At 42.2% G+C, this 18881-nt stretch overlaps 2 protein-coding genes across 3 annotated transcripts in view; one reads left to right on the top strand and one right to left on the bottom strand.

Annotated features, from left to right (window-relative positions):
• Positions 1-12612, bottom strand: part of ptprr (protein tyrosine phosphatase receptor type R) — a 26818-nt gene extending 14206 nt beyond the window's left edge. The window contains exons 1-3 of one of the 2 annotated variants that reach the window (XM_069139368.1): positions 12425-12612; positions 11048-11420; positions 6833-7119 (exon numbers count right to left, since the gene is read on the bottom strand). In XM_069139368.1, the coding sequence (XP_068995469.1) occupies positions 6833-7119; positions 11048-11270 (510 nt within the window). In that variant the 5' untranslated portion in view covers positions 11271-11420; positions 12425-12612. Of the gene's footprint in view, positions 1-6832; positions 7120-11047; positions 11479-12424 lie in introns of those variants that run through there. The other variant, XM_069139366.1, reaches the window with a different exon arrangement.
• Positions 12613-13348: 736 nt separating this feature from the next.
• LOC138192191 (tetraspanin-8-like) lies at positions 13349-18879 on the top strand. The gene is made up of 9 exons (XM_069139439.1): positions 13349-13558; positions 14761-14832; positions 14925-15041; positions 16037-16111; positions 16233-16328; positions 16803-16910; positions 16995-17030; positions 17137-17220; positions 17862-18879. Exons 1-9 carry the CDS (start codon positions 13499-13501, stop codon positions 17997-17999), a joined length of 786 nt encoding a protein of 261 aa, XP_068995540.1. The 5' UTR covers positions 13349-13498; the 3' UTR covers positions 18000-18879.
• The last annotated feature ends 2 nt before the right edge of the window (positions 18880-18881 follow it).

Below are 18881 nucleotides of genomic sequence, written 5' to 3'. Positions count from 1 at the left end.
CCTGCTGGAGGTGAAGTACGGAGTCACTGGAGTGTCAAACAAAACAAAACGTAACCACAACATTGAAGAAATATTTCATCAGCTTTTTGAGTCGGGAGAAAAGAGAAATACCCAAAACTAATATTAGAACAAGCCTTAGCTGTTTTGCATTTTATTTATCAATCACCATAAACATGTTAATTTAGTAACTTCTTGCTATCGTTGTAGCAGAAAAGTAGTTTTAGAAGAAAGCTGATAAACATGTAAAAAAAACCTATAATCTGGTTGCTCGAGTTTATATTTCTGTTATCGATTAGTCAGTCGGGCTACGGTGGCTAGGCTAACAAAAGCTACGTTAGCTAATGATAGTTTTATTATTGGCTGTCCCGACTCCACGTCTTCTAGAAGCTGGCGACGTATTTTTCGTCATCATTGACACGTCGGGACTGAAGGTTTAGTATTTTTGTTTTGTACTGCAGTGACTCCGTAGTTAGGCCCGCCTTTCCTGTTTAAACTGGCCAATCAGGGGAGAGGTTGAAATCACTGACGTCACAGAGAGACTGGACAGAGTGAAACATCTTTAATAAACCATCTTTGGCCAGCAGCTCATTAACCTGCAGACTGAAGTTAAACTATTCACGTTAATTATCTGCAGCTGATGTCGGAGGTTTTATCAGGAGGAAAGTCGGAGCTGTAAATAACATTCAGATAAATCAGGTTTTCATAATTAAACATAACCGGCTTCAGTAAAAGTCTGTTTTAACCTCTGAAATAACAAAAATAACAATAATATATTGACACAAAACCTTTGAAAAACAACTTTACAAAGTGCTCCACGGACACCAGAGAAGATTAAAAACAAAAGAAACTGAAAATATGTCAATAAATAAAAGCACCAACGGAGCCAGTCTGAAGCTGATCAATAAAATAAATCAATAAAACGAGTCTTTACCAGATTAATCGCCTGATTTCAGGTTTTCTGTCAGCGTCTCCCTTCGTGCTAAACTAAGCTAAACTCCATGAAGCCAACTCTGAACACACACGGATCGATCTGATATTGATCATCAAGTCTATCGATCAGTCAAAAACAACACCAAACAGCTGACTGCTCCTTTAAATTTAAAAACAAACGTGAAGTCTGACCTGCAGCTCTTCGTCCATCAGCTTCAAACCCACCGACTGCTGCTGCCGCAACATCCCTGTGTGTGTGTGTGTGTGTGTGTGTGTGTGTGTGTGTGTGTGTGTGTGTGTGTGTGTGTGTGTGTGTGTGTGTGTGTGTGTGGCGGCTGTTTGCTAATGGCTAAAACAACAACATGTTCTGCTGCCACTTAATTCAATATGAGGACCATAAACCCACTGATGTTATTATCCGTCTGCTTTCACGTCGTTCCGTCAAACAAACTCTTTGTTTTTCTCTCGAAGCAGAAAAATCCAAAACGAAACGCTGCCTCGAACAAACAAACAAACAAACAAATAAACAAAAGCCAATAAGCGCATTAACCACCTGAAACGAATCACTTCACTGTTGAAGAAAACCAGATTATTCTCACATTAACCCTCTGAACTCTGATCAGTTTGAGTCCCATCATGCAACGTAAAGTCCTGCATCTCCATGGAAACGAGGCTAAACACAGTAAGAATTCCAGAAACCACAGAAGAAAAGAAATCTTTTATTATTTATTTTATAAAACTTGAAAAAAATACCTTTTTTTCCGATCAAAAACATCCTCAACTGCACCTTTAAGTTTTTTTTAGATTATTGTGATGAAACATTTTTGATTTTGTGGTGGATTTTATAAAACAAAATTGTGACAATCTTTTGCGGTAAAAATGCTGGAAAAGAAAAATATAAGATTTAGTTTTTTTCACAAAGTAATAAGCGCTGACTTCCTGTGTTCATAATCCTGCTGCACATCACAGAAATATTTGACTTGTAATCTGTTTTGTTTTTTTCAGTTTTGAACTAATCTTGCCAATTTTTTATAAAGAAAATTTGCCTTCCAACCCGTCCACGGGTCGTAGAGTTCAAAGTAAGCTGCCATTTTAGCTCCAACAATGAATCAATGAAACCGTTCAAACAGGACAACAACAACAAAGTCAAAGCAGTAGGTTTCACAGGACAACAACAGGTTGTTTTGTTTATTCACACAAATGACCCAAAAAAATTAATTTATGGGCCATTTGTGCTTAAAAAATGGATTCAAACTGTTTTATATCAATTTAAACAAAATAATCCATAAAAACAACTAAAAAAAAAAAAGGAGATTATACAGCAGCCAACAAACAGATAAACAAGCAAATAAAGAGTCAAAGAGCGGCTCCGGCCGGTGTATTAAACGTGAACAGAAAGCAGAACGAACGATCTCACCGAGTAAACATGGAAACATCGTTGATCCTCCCCGTCAAGGGCAGGAAGCTTTTTTTTCTCTGAATGAACACCAAACCTGCCTGTCAGTCACAGCTCAGGGACCTCGCGCTCCATTTCCTCATCTACTCCTTCCCCCTGATCTCTGATTGGCTTTGAGGGGGACGCCGCTCAACCTGCCACCGGATTGGCCGTCGCCGAGGTAATGCCATTATCCCGCTGCGCTTCCTGTTGGGATCAGGTGCTATTTCTGTCCCACACACACACACACACACACACACACACACACACACACACAGACAGACAGACACACACACACACACACACACACACACACACACACACACACACACACACACACACACAGACAGACACACACACACACACACACACACACACACAATAATAACCACTAACTGGCTGACAGCCCTCGGGGTCAGTAACGGTGGGGGGGGGGGGGTCCAATTTGGACCAATCAGATATATTGGTGGGTGGAGGGGTGTGTGTGTGTGTGTGTGTGTGTGTGTGTGTGTGTGTGTGTTTAAACAATAAGAATATAAAAAGGTTTTCAGAGGAGATGATGCATCATCAAAAACACAAAACAAAATCAATCAGAGCTCCAACTGTTCGTCAAATAACTGATTAGTTTTGTGTCTTTGTTTTGGTTTCAAGGCTCCGAAATGTCAAATTTGGGGTTTTCTTTGTCAGTAAAGTGAGTTTTTTGGAGTTTTAAAGCAAAAAAGAAAAATGTCTCAAACAATTTGATGCTTTTATTTTGTTAAATATGACAGTAAAATGAGGTTCTTTGGGTTTTTGAGCAGCTGGAAAAACAAATAAGACGTGAAAATATTGGTCAGTTTGAGGATTTCTAACTGATCTGAAAAAGCAGGTCAAAAATGTTAATTTAATTTTTCTATTAAACTATTTGAACTGTTTTTTTTATTTTAATTTCTGTAACACTTTCATTTGCTCCTCTAAACATATATATATTTTTTCTTCTCTCTTTTCTTATTTTTATTTTGTTGCATTGTGCTGCTTCCTCTTTCTGAGCGCCGGCGGGAAAAAACGTGAGCGACACGTGCAGCGTCCGACTCAATGACATCACACACACACCAACACACACCAACACACACACCAATACACACCAACACACACACACACACACACACACACCAGTATACACACCAACACACACACCAACACACACACCAATACACACACCAATACACACCAACACACACACACACACACACACACACCAATATACACACCAACACACACACCAATACACACCAACACACACACACCAACACACACCGATATACACACAAACACACACCAACACACACACACCAATATACACACCAACACACACACCAACACACACACCAACACACACCAACACACACACACACACACACACACACACACACACCAATATACACACCAACACACACACCAATACACACCAACACACACACACCAACACACACCGATATACACACAAACACACACCAACACACACACACCAATATACACACAAACACACACACCAATACACACCAACACACACACACCAACACACACCAATATACACACAAACACACACACCAACACACACACACCAACACACACCAATATACACACGTCATGTCCTCCGCGAGCGGACGTAACACATCGCTGACGTGAATTATTTATTTAATTGTTTGATTGACAGGCCTGTGGTGCAGTCAGGTTACAGCTATCGGTGGGCGGGACGTAGTATCGTCAGGTTTCCAATCAGATCGGTCAGATCCACCGCTGGCTCCTCCCCCAGCTCGTCCAAATATAGTCACTTCCTGCTCTCGATTTTATTTTATTTTTATCTTTAATGACTATTTAACGATTCAAAAATCATGACCTGTCCCTAAGTGGAACACAAACCACCATTTGGGAAACACCGTACATCATAATGTGCAAAGACAAGCAGACGATCCATCAGGCGTTGGTTAGTGCCAGATTTCCTCTCTAAGTCCTGAAGACTCACATTTCTACCCAATTGACTACAGCAGAGAGAGTGTGTGTGTGTGTGTGTGTGTGTGTGTGTGTGTGTGTGTGTGTGTGTGTGTGTGTGGCCTTTACTCTCCTGTCAGCTTCTCGCAGTGTGTGAGCTGGTTGTCCGACACACACACACACACACACACACACACACACACACACACACACACACACGACCATCTGGGACTTACACAACCGCTCAGCATCTTTCAGCTTCCATCTTCTGTTACAGTATGTTTGTAAAGATCGACGTGACTCCGCCCCCTGATTCCTCCTGGCAGCAGAGGAAGGAGGCGAAGGGGTCGATGAGGAGACTGAGAAGTGTCAGATTTGTTGGTCAGAAGCTTCTTTTCAAGTTCCTCTGTTTCTCGGTCAGATCCAACCAATCAGAAACCTCCAGGACTGAAAAAATGAGGTAGAAAACTGCAGTTTCTCAAGCGGCCACTAGAGGCTCCAGAGGCAAGTCGGTCCCAGTAACAAACGTTGAAGCCACACGGCGACCAGCGGTGATGTCATCAACCAGCAGTGATGTCATCGTTGGTTTGTGAACATTATGAATCCTCCAGTTCAGATTCTGTCCGTCACCATCTTGATAGTTCGGAGCGGTTTGGAGCAGGAAGTGACCATATTTGGACGAGCTGGGGGAGGAGCCACCGGTGGATCTGACGATCTGATTGGAAACCTGATGATACTACGTCCCGCCCACCGATAGCTGTAACCTGACTGCACCACAGGCCTGCATTTTTGTTGAGTGATATTATTTTTATATTCAGAAATTGAACATAAATTCAGTTTATATATAAAAAATAAAAGGAGAAACTTCTTCTTCGATCCTCTTCGGGTTTTTTCTGTCCGAGCGCTCCGAGGCTTCGTCCCGTCACGAAACCTCTGCGTCCATTAGTGACGGCTTATCTTCGGCCTGCAGGACGGGTCACGTGACCGCACGCACAGGAAGTCAATTAACACAGAGCAGAGGGTTACGTAAGGCGACGTCGAGCCTCGCAGCAGTTTCTCATTGATAAAAGCAAAAAAAAAAAATAAGGGCAGCGGAAGACGGGAACCAAGTCAGAGAGTCCAAAACATCCAAACCAGGAAACCTCGGCAGGAATATTTACTTAAATACACATTTTAGATTTCACATGAATTTTTCACAGCGCTCCTCTGAAGTGTTTTATTCAGCGGGCGTCGTGCAGCTGACCGACATCCCAAAAACTAACACGGACACGAACACGTAAACCCGTCTGTCTGCTGGTTCTACACCGGAGGGTTTTTTGACAGATTCGCCTCCCCTCCCACAATGCATCTGGGGCGACGACACCGCTGAGTGTTTTGGCCGTGAGACACGCAGATATTCAGTTAAATGAATCTGTTCTTCTATAAATAAATGTGAATCAGACAAAGATTCAACTCTGATACTGTGAAGTAATAAACGGCCACAAGAACAACAACAGACGCTTCAGGAGGTCTACGGCGATGAAGCGACGTGTTCTGAGTGACGTTCACGTTTCAAGAGGGGGCGGAGCTTCATTGTCCGAGACTGAAGAAGAAGGCGTGTCAGGTCAGGAGACACCAGGTGGGTTTTTTCTTTGACGTTGGCGGTGGTTGTGTCACCGTGAATTCGTCCCCCAGAGTCAGACTGTCAACACAGAGTTCCACCGGGACCTTCTGAGGTTCTGTTCTGGTTCTGGCTTCCTTTCTGCTTCGTAGTCTTCCCCTGATTAGTTTCACCTGTCCCTCGCTGTCCTTCCCTCCCTGCTGTATTTTAGTCTGTGTGCTCTTCTTCCCTCTTTTTGTCAGTTTGTTTCAGTTTCCTGTCTGTCGCTACGTCTTTTTAAAAACCCAGAGAACACAAACCACCTGAACTGCAGTCAGACTGAAGTACAATAAACGTTACACCGAGTCTCCGTCCGTCCACGAACGGGACACATCGGTCTCTTCCTGTCGTCCTCATTCGTCTCTCCGTCTCAATGTCACCGTGAAGGTCGCTGCTGTTTATCTAAGAGTTATGCAACCGCCCATTGTGTAGGTAAGTGGGTCTCTCACACACACACACACAGACTTATGATTAACGTTGCCATAGCAACAGAGAGGCGCAGCATCTCTCCTCCAGCGCTGTAGATAAAAGCAGCAGCTCCTCTTATCTGTCGTTCCCTCGGCTGTCTGTCTGTCGGGGCCTCGACCTTTGACCTCCTCGGTATTATCTGCCCGTAACACTTTCGTTTCATCAGAACGATCTCATCGATGAGCAGTTCAGGGCGGCTCGGACACAATTTTATAAATGTTCCCCTAAATGCATCACATAGAAGCTATTTCCAGACGCTACAATTAAACATAATGTTTTTTAAATGACACCATCGTGGTCCCCCCCCCCCACACTGTCTGATTGACAGGTGATCTCTGATTGGTGCACCTGCAGATGGACATGAAAAACTCAGGACGCAGATCACTCACCATGGTAACCAGGTGTCGTGCGGACACGGCGGCGTGCTCCGGCTGAACCTCGGGATGCGGCCGCGCCGGCAGGTTGAGGCTCCGCCCACCGGCGGGCTCCTGATGGAACCGAGAGTCCAACAGAGCGGCCGCCGTCTCGTCGGCAGGGCGATGATGATGATGATGATGATGATGAAGGTGGTGGAGGTGGTGGGACTCTGGCAGGTCAGCCACATCGTTCAGAGGGTACAAAGACGTAGGGAACCGACCGGAGTGTCGAGGAGCGAAGGGATCGCCGGCAGACGATTCTGAGGGAAACAATCAAAAATAAAGATGGAGCGAATGCTTTCGTGTTGTATATTTTTTCACGCAATTGAAAAATGAAGTCAACACGGGAAGTAACAAAAAACCTGCAGTTCCACGAACGACCACTAGAGGCTCCAGCAGCAATGTTTAAACTTTACAGCAGAAAAACAGTTTAAGCCTCGTAGCTACTTTTCTTGTTCACGACAACTGTACAAATTTTCGTAGAATTCAACGTTTAAATTATTTTGAGGCTTAAAATTCAGCTAAGTTAAGGGGCGGGGCTGCTTTGAGTGACAGGTGGGTGGAGTCATGGCCTTTGGCTCCACCCACACACACAACCCTCTTTACCAAATTTTCGGATCGGCCGAGTCACGCAAACGCTGCCAACCGTGGAGACGCCGAGGAAACCTGACGGTGACGTTAACGAGGCCACTTCCTGTTTTACATACAGTCTCTTCTTTACACCAAAACATCCGACAGTCATCTCAGAGCAGACTTTGAAGGAAGGAGGAAGTCGACAGGCAGCGAGCAGACTCGGCTTTATTCTCGTGGCTACAAACGAACGTCGTCCTCCCGCTCGTCTTTGAGGCCGAGACAGCAGCAGGAGATCCCGTCTGTCTTTGTTCGGCTTTCATCAGCGAGCATCAGGCTGCTGAGAGGAAACCCTGCAATCCTCCAAACTACATAATTCATTCTCAGGCTTTATTTATCCTGTGTGGAAATACAATTTTTTTTTTTAAAAAAACATGAACTGAGCGAACTGGGTTTATTTACTTGTTCTCAGTCACAGCTACAGGAAAAAATAAGGTTTATACAAAGTCCCTGAAATACAAAGTCAGTAAATGTTTCCCACAAGTCATCATGGTGTCGTCAGATTAAAAAGTCTGATTGGTGTTGGAAATAAATACCAGCATTCATTACATATTAGGACTCAAACACAGATGTGTTTGGGGGCAGGGTTGGTTTGATTGACAGGCCTGTGGTGCAGTCAGGTTTACAGAATAGGAGGGCGGGGCATAGAGTCTACATTCCCCCCCCTCGGCTCGTCCAAATATGGTCACTTCTGGCTCCAAGTTCAACAAAATTTTACAAACCAATGAGTGACGTCGCCGTGGTTGGTACCGACAGATCTGACTCGATCTGATCGGAAACCTGACGATACTACGTCCCGCCCACTGATAGCTGTAACCTGACTGCACCACAGGCCTGTCAATCAAACAGACACGCCCCCAAAAACAGGTCTTCTTGAATCTTCTTTTCTAATGAATGAGGGATTATTTTCAGATGGACCTCCAGAAAACTAATAAGAAGGAGTGACTTTAGCTAACAACACCGAGATAACTGATGGACACATTTTATTCACTTTGGATTTGATGAGAGAAGTTGAACGGGAGTCTATGGAGCCGGAGGCTTTTTGGAGCCGACCTCTAGTGGCACTCGCTGGTATTGCAGCTGAAGACACTTCTGGATCAGAACCATTTTACAGACCTGAAGCTACGAACTCTTTTATATCCAGTCTGTAGTTTATATCTAGTCTGTAGTTTTACATCCAGTCTGTAGTTTATATCAAGTCCGTAGTTTTATATCCAGTCTGTAGTTTATATCTAGTCTGTAGTTTTATATCCAGTCTGTAGTTTATATTTAGTCTGTAGTTTATATCCAGTCTGTAGTTTATATCCAGTCTGTAGTTTTATATCCAGTCTGTAGTTTCATATCCAGTCTGTAGTTTATATCTAGTCTGTAGTTTATATCCAGTCTGTAGTTTATATTTAGTCTGTAGTTTATATCCAGTCTGTAGTTTATATCTAGTCTGTAGTTTATATCCAGTCTTTAGTTTATATTTAGTCTGTAGTTTCATATCCAGTCTGTAGTTTATATCTAGTCTGTAGTTTATATCCAGTCTGTAGTTTATATCCAGTCTGTAGTTTGTTCCGGTATTTGGTGAAATCTCGTACTAAAATAAAGCAGCGTGTTCGTCCACCTGATCGGCCTTCAACTGCTTCATGTCCTCCGACTGTTTGGATCCCGTTATCACTGCATGCAGCCTCAGGAGAGATGTGAGCGGAGACAGTTTGAGTCTGACCTCGACGGTCTGATCTCAGAGGCACTAAACACACTGAAGTGAAGACGTTTGTCCTCTGTCTGTTTTCTGAGGACAGAAATCCACCTGAGACCTTCAGCAAAAGCTCTGCAGGTGTTTCTGAAACCGAAGCGCTCCTCTGAGACGGGCCTTGTGATGCCGACACAGCTGCTCTCCCGACCTCTTTTCTCCCTGGCGACAGCGTCCCCGGTTGCTACGCGTGACGCCGAGCCGCGCTCCGATTGGACGGAGGAGCCGTCAGGAGCTGCCAGCAAATCGCAGGTCAAATTTAGAGGAAGAGCAGAAGATGTGTTTGTTTCTACACGCAGGCCGAAGGGAGGAAAAGCAGCTTCTCTTTTTTATCTTTGGCTTTTAGAAAACAGGAGAAGAGACATATTTCTATTCATTTTTAAGATGGTGGGGGAGGCGCCGGGGTTGTAAATGTTATGTGGCTAATTTAATGACTAAATAAAACATTTAAAAATAGTAAGATGAGGGATCTTGAAGATGAAGAAGAACTCAGGATGCAGATTTTGTCATTTAGAAAATACCTCAAAGCTCCAGTTGGAGCATCAGGACTCAAAACGTCAGAGGAACCATAGATTGACCCTCATTTATGAAAATGCCACATTACTTGTCTGTTTTTTATGGTAATGAAAGCAGAAATGTTGAAGATACTGAACAATAAGAACTACGTCTGCAGCTACGTGTGGAAATAAAACCACACCGAGAGTCGTGAATGGAGATATTTTTGTTTCAAACAGAAATATCAACTAAAAAAGAATTAAGCCTGAAAACTGCAGTTCCTCGAATGTCCACTAGAGGCTCCTACAGCAGAAATAAACAAGTTTACAAGCCTGGTACAAAACAGAGTAACTATTTTCCCCCGTTCACGACAACTGGACGAATGTTTACAGAACTCACGCTTTAGATCGTATTAAGGTTTAAAAGTTCTGCAGCATTAAGGGGGTGTGGTTACTCTGAGTGACAGGTGGGTGGAGTCACACAGGCTACGAACATTTTTTATATACATATTATTGTTATTGTTCCTGATCATTTAAAAAGGTGCACCACAACAAATAGCGGTTGATCAAAGTGGCCTCTACTGGTCGTCGGAGGAACTGCAGCCGTGAAGCTTCCAGTCAGCAGGTTTCACTGTAAATTAAAAAAGGAGCTCGGCTGCCAATCAAACACTGGGCTTTAAGAGAAGTCTTCACTCTGACCTACATTCAGCCGAGTCTTCGGACGGGAAACGTGTCATTAAAACAGCCATGAAGTGGCCGTCAGGATTCGAGCATCCTCGAGCTGCTTTTTGAAAAGATAAAATAAATAATAAAACTGTCCTTTTCTACCTTCAAATTAAAAAAAACTTAAAAAAAACAAACAGTTATTGAATACTGTAAAAACTGACAGAAATGTGAATCAACAATGGAAACGACGATGTGTGTCGATTTAATCACAGACGTCCCTCCAGAGTATTTCCAGGATGTCTCTCACACACACACACACACACACACACACACACACACACACACACACACGGTGAGGAAATTCAATTGCATTTCTCCAACACTGAGCTGAACCACCACATATCAAATAACATTTCATAACATTTTAATGTGAAAGCAGCAAATATGATTCAAAGATGAATCAATCGCAGACGTCTGGTGATAATATCAGTAATTATTAACGTTATGGAGGTTATATTCATATTATAAGGAGGTTTAAGCTGCATTTTTGGGGGGTTATTTTTACAGGAAGGTCGATTTAATTACCATAATAACACACTAACCATCGATCTGAGCTCAGTGTTTGGGATGTGAGTCAGTTTACAGACAGCAGAGGGTTACCTGTGATCAGCAGCTGAGTCCACATCAGAGCCAGAGACAGGAACATGGTGAAGAGTCCTCCTCTTCCTCCTCTTCCTCCTCCTCGGTGGCTCATCCTTCGTCTCTGCGGCTCAGGCTGAAATAAATCTGCTTCCTCGGGTTTCTTTCCTCTGCAGCTTCTCCTCCTGCTGCTGCTGTAATCATCCAGGGAAGCAGCCGGTGGATGTTTTTCTGCTCCGTGCATCTACAACATGCAGCATGCAGCAGATCCGCTCCGGCGCCACCGTCCTCGTCAACCCGCCCCGCGGTGCTCCTACAGCGGCCCCGCCGACGGAGGAACAGCCGCTCCGCAGCAGCCGCGGTGTCTCCGAGCAGAAGAGGAGGCTTCTTCCATCTGAGGACGCGGAGATGAAAGAGGAGGTTCAGGTGGAGGATGAGCAGGAGAAAGAGGGGAGGGGGAGAGAAGGGAGGGGGGAAGGGGGTGAATCAAAGCAACGCACTCCACATAATATGGATAAATAAATATATTACAGTTGATAGAACCAAGTTTATAGTGTCATGATATTTATAAAGCACCGATGTCTCAACAAAAAGCACCTCAGGACCGATAAACTAAAAAGTCCTGGCGACATTACAGACAACAAATTAATTATCAAATTAGAAACAGCTTTAAGGACAAACTGAAAGGTCTCATCTCGGAATTTAATCTAGAAAAAACTGAAAAAAAACACCCAAATTTGAGTTTGGTCTCTTAAAATCCTGTTAACATTGTTTTTTCTCATTTTATTTTTAATTCTTCTCTTTTTTAAAATTAATATTACAAAGCAGTTACGGTTGTAAAATACTGTGTTCTTGTCAATAAAGTTTTTTATTTTAATTAATTTTTTTCCATTTCTGTCAAATTCACATTTCACTGTTTCCCACAGTGCATCTGTGTGTACATGCAGCAGAACTATTATTATTATTCGCTATTTAATATTCGCTGAATATGTGTATTATATATATTATTTATTAGTGTTAATTCAACCTTGTTTACAGACGAGAACAGTGACGATGACCTGCAGCCTTCATATAGAGAGTGAGCGACATCTGCTGGTCAGAAAGGTGAAGTGCAGTTATGAGTCAGGATGTCACTGCTTTGTATTTTTGCTGAACTTTAATTGTCTATTGATTATTGTGTTGTTTTGATCATTTTAACCTGTAAAGTGTCTTTGAGTGTTCTGAAAAGCGCCATAAAAACAAAATATATTATTATTATTATTATTATTATTATTATTATTATTATTATTATTAAGTGTTTCTGTTCCATCTTCATGCTTCTTTGTGGGGTTTTGTTGGACCAGTTAATCCCACAAATTCTGCAAACAAACCTCTGAACTTCGGATCTGTCTCCATTACCGTGGTTTCGTTTTGTTCCGGTGGTGACGTCAGCAGTAAAACGTGTTTCTGAAAGTTGGTCTCCGGCAGCTGCGTCTGATCATGTTTCCCCCGAGTCATCCTGTCCAAACCTCGTATCTCCCTGCGGTCCAGGAACACGGCAGTTAGGAGGTTTTCCCCCTGAACTCGCTCCGTCCTCACCTCACTTCACCCTCCGGTGTCCCGGTGTCTCTCTGCAGCCGCCGGCGGGACGTTTTCTCCTCGGACCTCCTGAAGAAGGAAATCTGGTTCTTTATGAACTCGAAGTGCTTCAGCGTGTTCAGTCAGGAAGAACCGACGCAAAGAGAAAAACAACAAAACAACTGCAAAGTGGCACAAAGGCACCACAAACAAACAAAACACAAACAAACACAAAACATAAACAAACACAAAACACAAACAAACACAAAACACAAACAAACACAAAACATAAACAAACACAAAACACAAACAAACACAAAACCCAAACAAACACAAAACATAAACAAACACAAAACACAAACAAACACAAAACACAAACAAACACAAAACACAAACAAACAAAACCACAAACAGATGAAAGACGACAGAAAAGAGACACAAAACAACAACAAACAGTATTATAATGTGACAGAAAATGGAGGAACTTCATGTTTGTATTTTCAGTAGAATAATTGGATGAACAAGACGTAGAAAAGCATCATTTCCTGGATTCACTTTTTCAATGATTCATGTTCGGACAAAATACCAGCAAAAATTTTCCACTGGTCTTCCCGGAATGGAGCTCCTCTCTCCTACCTCCTCCCTCCTCCCTCCCCTTCTCTCCTACCTCCTACCTCCTCCTCTCCTACCTACTCAGTTTTCTCTGTGAAGCGCCGCCGGAAGTCTCCAAATCTCATCCCTTTCTGTTCCTCCACTGTTTACTGGAAGCCCCGCCCGCCGCGGGCCCCTCCCGTCACTTAAAACCAGCTCACCCCGCCGACCCTCTCACTTCTAACGACCTCACTTCTTCAGCAGCTGTCGGAGATCTTGCAGGACTTTGTTTCTCCGTGTTTTGTTGTGATTGTGGCTGCAGACATGGCGCAGATCAACACAGGCCTCAAACGCGTCTTCACCATCTTCAACATCTTCTTCGCGGTGAGTTTTCTGAGCTCGATCCGTTGCTGAGCTTTGATCCCGCAGCTTTGATCCCGCAACCCTGCGGGAATTTAAAGTGCGTAGGTCAGCTGGGAGCCCGACGGGCCCGTCCTTACGTCACCTCTCCGAAACAGACGTTTATTAACACGTTAAATCCTTAAATCAACATCAGTCAGACGGTTTTTAACTCAAAAAGTTCAGCTGCAGTTTTACAGAAGTTTATAAAAAAATAGTTTTAAGTTAAAATATTCTTAAAAGAAAACAAACGGAGATATATAATTGTAAAGTTTAAATGTGCTCAGTCATTGTCTGTAATCCTTGAAAGCAGCTTACAGAATGTGTTTAACTTTGAGTTTTTCTTGTTTATTTAAAACTAATTAACCAAATTAATTTGGTCTAATTATGTATTTTTAAAAAAAAAAATCAAAGTTATGTATTCATCTCCGAACAATAGATGGAAACCTAAAAGAAAGAAATGGTGTCAGACAGAAGAAGACAAAACCAATTAAAATCTAAACCGGAAGCTGCAGAAGAAAGTTTAGATTTCACAATAAAAGCCCTTGATGTTCATCTCCAGTAACCTTTGGGTTGTTTTTCTGATGAAATTGAGGTCATTGAATTGTTTGTGGTTTCCAGCTGACATGAACATTTTCCTTCATGAGATCAGGTTTTAGTTCTCAGAGCTCTGATGTAGTTTCACAATCAGCGGATTTATCCTCGTTTTTAGTCGGTTAACAAGAACAAAATGTTGGTTTTAAGTGTTTAAAATGTGAGAATCTGCTGCTTTTAAAGCAATCTGAGGAAGAACTGTGGAAATCCATGTGACATTTTTAACATTTCATAATTAAAACTTTATTTTCTCTAAAAATAAATGAGAGCCACAAGTGATGCAAATAAACGTGTTGTTTGATGCTCAAAACTCAAAATGTGTTCGACTTCATTGACTGTTCAGACTGAAGCTGCAGATTTCTACATGAGAATCTTAAAATGGTTTAATTTTGGATTTCTTATTAAATAAAAACCTTTTGTTGCAGCTGTGTTTTGTTTTATTTGACCAAGTTAAAATTGTGAAACATCTGTAAAAGAAATGACGTAACTTTGTGCGGAGTCATCCCACCGATCTGTAAACTCCCCGAGGACTCGAAGGACTTCGCCCTCGTCTTTATTGGCGGTTGTAATAAAAGTTATTTTTTGTGTTGCAGGTCGTCGGCGGCGTCATCCTCGGCCTCGCTCTGGTGTCTCAGGTCCTCACCAACATTCAGGGAGGAGAGAACGTGAGCGAACACGCAGGAGGAAAAAAAACGAACGAGAATGTAAACGTACAAACGAAACCGGTCTGACTGCTTCCTGTTGTTTCTGCCTGCAGCTGGAAGGTCGCACCACCGGCCTCATCGTCCTCTACGTGGTGGGCGCCGTTACCATGGCGATCGCCATCCTGGGAGCCTACGGGGCCCACAGGGAGAGCAAAGGGGCCCTGATAGCAGTGAGTTTGAAGCTTCAGAGTAAAACAGGCTCCGATTTAAAAAGAAAAAAAAAAAAAAAGGGGAAGTCAAACACATCTGATGAATCTGTTTATTCTCTGAGGGGAAAACCGAACTGATAAAATAATAAAAACCAGACCGACCGGTTGAAGTGAGAACAGGCGTCTACAGTTCCTCTACTTCCTGTTTTTGTGCAAGTTGCTTTCATGTCCAACATTTTACTTCCTCCTCAGACTCTGAAATCATTATTTCTACAGGCTCCGTGTCGTTCTCGTATTTCGTTACTTCAGTCGGAGGAAAGCAGATAGAAACGTAGTGAGAACATAAACTCAGGCTGGAGAGGAAGAACTCCAACGACACTTTGTGAAGTTGATCAATCAGAACGGCAGAAATCACAGACGAGTGTTTTTCTTGAAGAAAACGCGTCTTTCAAACCCGCTGGTGAGATTTAGAGGATTAAAGAAGTCAAGAAGTGGAAGTTAATGTCAACAAAAATGTGAAAATCAGGAAGTTTTTCCGTGTTTGAAATGATTTTTACCAATGATCGTTTTGTACTTATCATATTTGTGACTGATTTTAATGATTGACTTCATGGTGAAATTCATTTTAAATGTGTTTTCCCTGCAAAAATAAGCCATGAAATCAAATTTAAAAAGTAATATTTGTAACATGGCAACTCAAAACTATGAAGATTCCAAGTTTAGATGAATTTAAAGCACTGGTTTACATTAACATTGGTTTATGAGCTGTATTTCATTTATTTAAGACATGATTTATTTTACTTTGACTTCAGACTTTTTCCACTATATTTGGAACCAAACTGCAGAACTTTTTGGAAATTTCCAGATTAATTCCTGATATTTTTAGGGATTTAGCTGTGAAATATAGAATCTGTATAATAAAGTTTTATAGATAATTTACCGCCTCCTCCTGAGTTTAACCTGAATTTTTGAGGTTAAATAAACTGTTGATGGTGTTTTCCTGCGTCTCTCTGCAGTTCCTGGTGTGTATGGTCATCGGTACTCTGCTGATGCTCCGAGTCGGCGTCCCCAGCGCCATCGCCCGTCCTGAGGTAACCGTCCTGACGTAGCCGTCCTGACGTAGCCGTCCTGACGCTCCACTCTGGACTCCTGCTGCTGCTTCGACTCCGTAACAGAAGTTTTACCGATTTAACGGTGTTTTGTGTTTCGTAGCTGCGAGGCGTGTTGGCGTCCAAGTTTCGTGAATTCCTGCCTCTGGACCAAACTAAAGAAGACGTGAAGTCTATGGCCGACGCCCTGCAGACGCAGGTGAGATGGACTTCCTCCTACGTTCAGCGGAGTTTATATCGTTTAGATTTTTATTTCTCTTCTACCAGGAAGAGAAACTGTTGATGGATAAAACCGTGGATGAAAAATTCGTAAGAGTAGAAACTGACCTGTTTTGCTGTTGAAAGTTTCCTGACATCAGTTTTAAACGTCTCTTTTATAATAATGGAGGTTAATGGAAATTATACTGCAGGGGATTTAATGTTGCCTTAAAGTGCAATACCACTGACGGCCAGCAGGGACTGGCTCCAAAAAATAGACTCGGATGAGACAGAAACCAGCGTCTGAAGTCACCCAACACTAAAAAAACTCTCATTCGACAAGCTTGAAGCATCGAATTTACGACGGTTGCTCAAACAATGAATTATCAAAACTGCCGAAGGCCGGAAACGTACGCGTTTAAGACTTCGGCCGATCGCTAACGCTCCTGTTCACGTCTTCTTCGGTGGTTTTCAGGCGCACTGCTGCGGTCTGTTCAGCTACACCGACTGGGAGAACAACATCCCCGACTCGTGCTTGTGCAACCAGCTGGGGGAGGACGAGTGCAAGACCGTCACCTACAACGTGAGTATGATCACGCTCGACGGCTAGCGCCAAATCTCTCGTGAGTCGCGTTAGTAACGTTTTTGTTTGTTTGTTTTCTTCTAGTCTTTTTACACGCAGAGCAAGTCCGTCTACGCACAGGTCAGTAAACCAGCGTCGTTTTTCAAAAATAAACAAATCCGTCAGCTGATTTGTAGAAACTGATTACGATGACCTATAACGATGTTGTTTTCCCTGCCGTCTGCAGACCTGCTTCCCGATCATCCTCCACTACGTCCTGCTGGTCGTTGACATCATGATCGGCGTCACCGTCACGCTCGGTATTCTGGCGGTAAGTGTTCGTCGGTCCTCGACGGCGTGAAGCTAGCTACGCTACGGACAAATTCTTAAACTGAAGACGACAAATTTACCGTTGTTTCCGCTAAGTGGAGTATCTCCAATTTTTCAAATCTGATTTTGAATTTCTTGATTGCTCGTCGTTTTAGAATTTTAAGTCCCGAGAAATTATCGGACGCTAACGTTGATTACAACAAAGACAAAAAAATGTATTTGAAATTATGAACGGTGTTAAATTTTCAGACAAAGAATCAGATTTGTTAAAAAACTATAAAAAAATGATTTGATTGATTTCTGTTAAAATATTTAAATTAAATTTGTTCTGTGCTTCTTTCTAAAGAAATAAACATTTTATATTAACAAATATTTTAGGTGTTATCATGAAATTTTAATTGAATTTTCTTTTCGTGATATTACATGTTAATTTACGCAGTCGTTACTTTAGAAAAACAAAACTCGTTTCTTGTCGTTTTGAAGACTTTTGACTCAACAAATGAAGTTTTACACAGATTCATTTTAAAGTTTGTAGATTTGACGTCTTAAATGTCAAATTACTGCGTTAATATCTTGAATTTGCCGTCCCTGAACCAAAACCCGCGACGCCGTGCGGCTTTAACTCTTCCCGTGTCGCTGCAGCTGTTCGGTGTGATCCTGTCGTCCGTGATGATCCACCAGATGCGTCACCCCAACAGACCGGCCATCTTCCTCTCGGTTCCCACCCTCTTCGCTCCGCCGCCGAAGTACCAGGAGCTGCACAACCCGCCGGCGTACTAAAGGACCGAGTCGCCTTCCTGTTCGCCTGGCGTCGTTCCTTTTCCAGATAAATATGCCCGTTTCATTTTTTTTTTAATATCAAGCTTTACAAAGAAAATAATTTTTGCTGCTTTGAAAGAGAAAACACAGTTAAGTCTAAACTGCTGCTGAATCTGGTACTAAACTGAATGTCCGTTACACGGGAACATTTGAAAACTTTTTCAAAGATGTTTGACCCCAAAACTAGAATTAATAAAACTATCAGTTAACCTTTTTATTTTCGCGAGATTGTCAACTTGAAAAGCTTCAACTTTTGGTTCTGGGCTGCAGTTTGTCTTGTCGCTTGTTTGAACCAAATGAGAAGAAGAAAAACCAAAAATGCATCAACTAATATCAAAAATAAGAAGAAACGCGACACCATAAGTGCCCGAAACCTGTTTTATGCTGCAGAACCACTGTAATAAAACAATGTTATTATTTTAACAGCAGAAACTTTAAAACTGAGTGAAATAAATTAATCAATCTCGCCCGTTATATTTTTTTTTTTAATACGACATCTATAAACATCTTGGTACTTTTTGTTAGTGAATGTTTTTCCTTCGTTTGTTGTTACGATGTTAAACGGAGTGAATAGAAAAGTTGAGGGTTTTATTTTGAAAAGTGTTGATGGAGGGATTTGTTGTTAAATAATAAAACCTGTAAAAAGAAGAGATAACTCGAGAGAATCTGGATGTTTACGGAGGAAAGTCACCGTCGAGTTTCATAAGATGCCAGTTTGTCTGTAAAAGCAGAGAAATAATACAAGTTCTTTACAGTTTTCATCTCTTCTTTGTTTTTCAATTCTTCTGCTCTGAACTGTCGAATCTGAAGATTTACGAGAATAAAAGACGGTAAAATAAAATC

Source organism: Embiotoca jacksoni, unplaced genomic scaffold (assembly GCF_022577435.1).
Source record: "Embiotoca jacksoni isolate LCO1_2020_lvr unplaced genomic scaffold, fEmbJac1.0.p SCAF_82, whole genome shotgun sequence".
NCBI lineage: Eukaryota > Metazoa > Chordata > Actinopteri > Embiotocidae > Embiotoca > Embiotoca jacksoni.
This window is presented reverse-complemented; position numbering and strand designations above follow the sequence as displayed.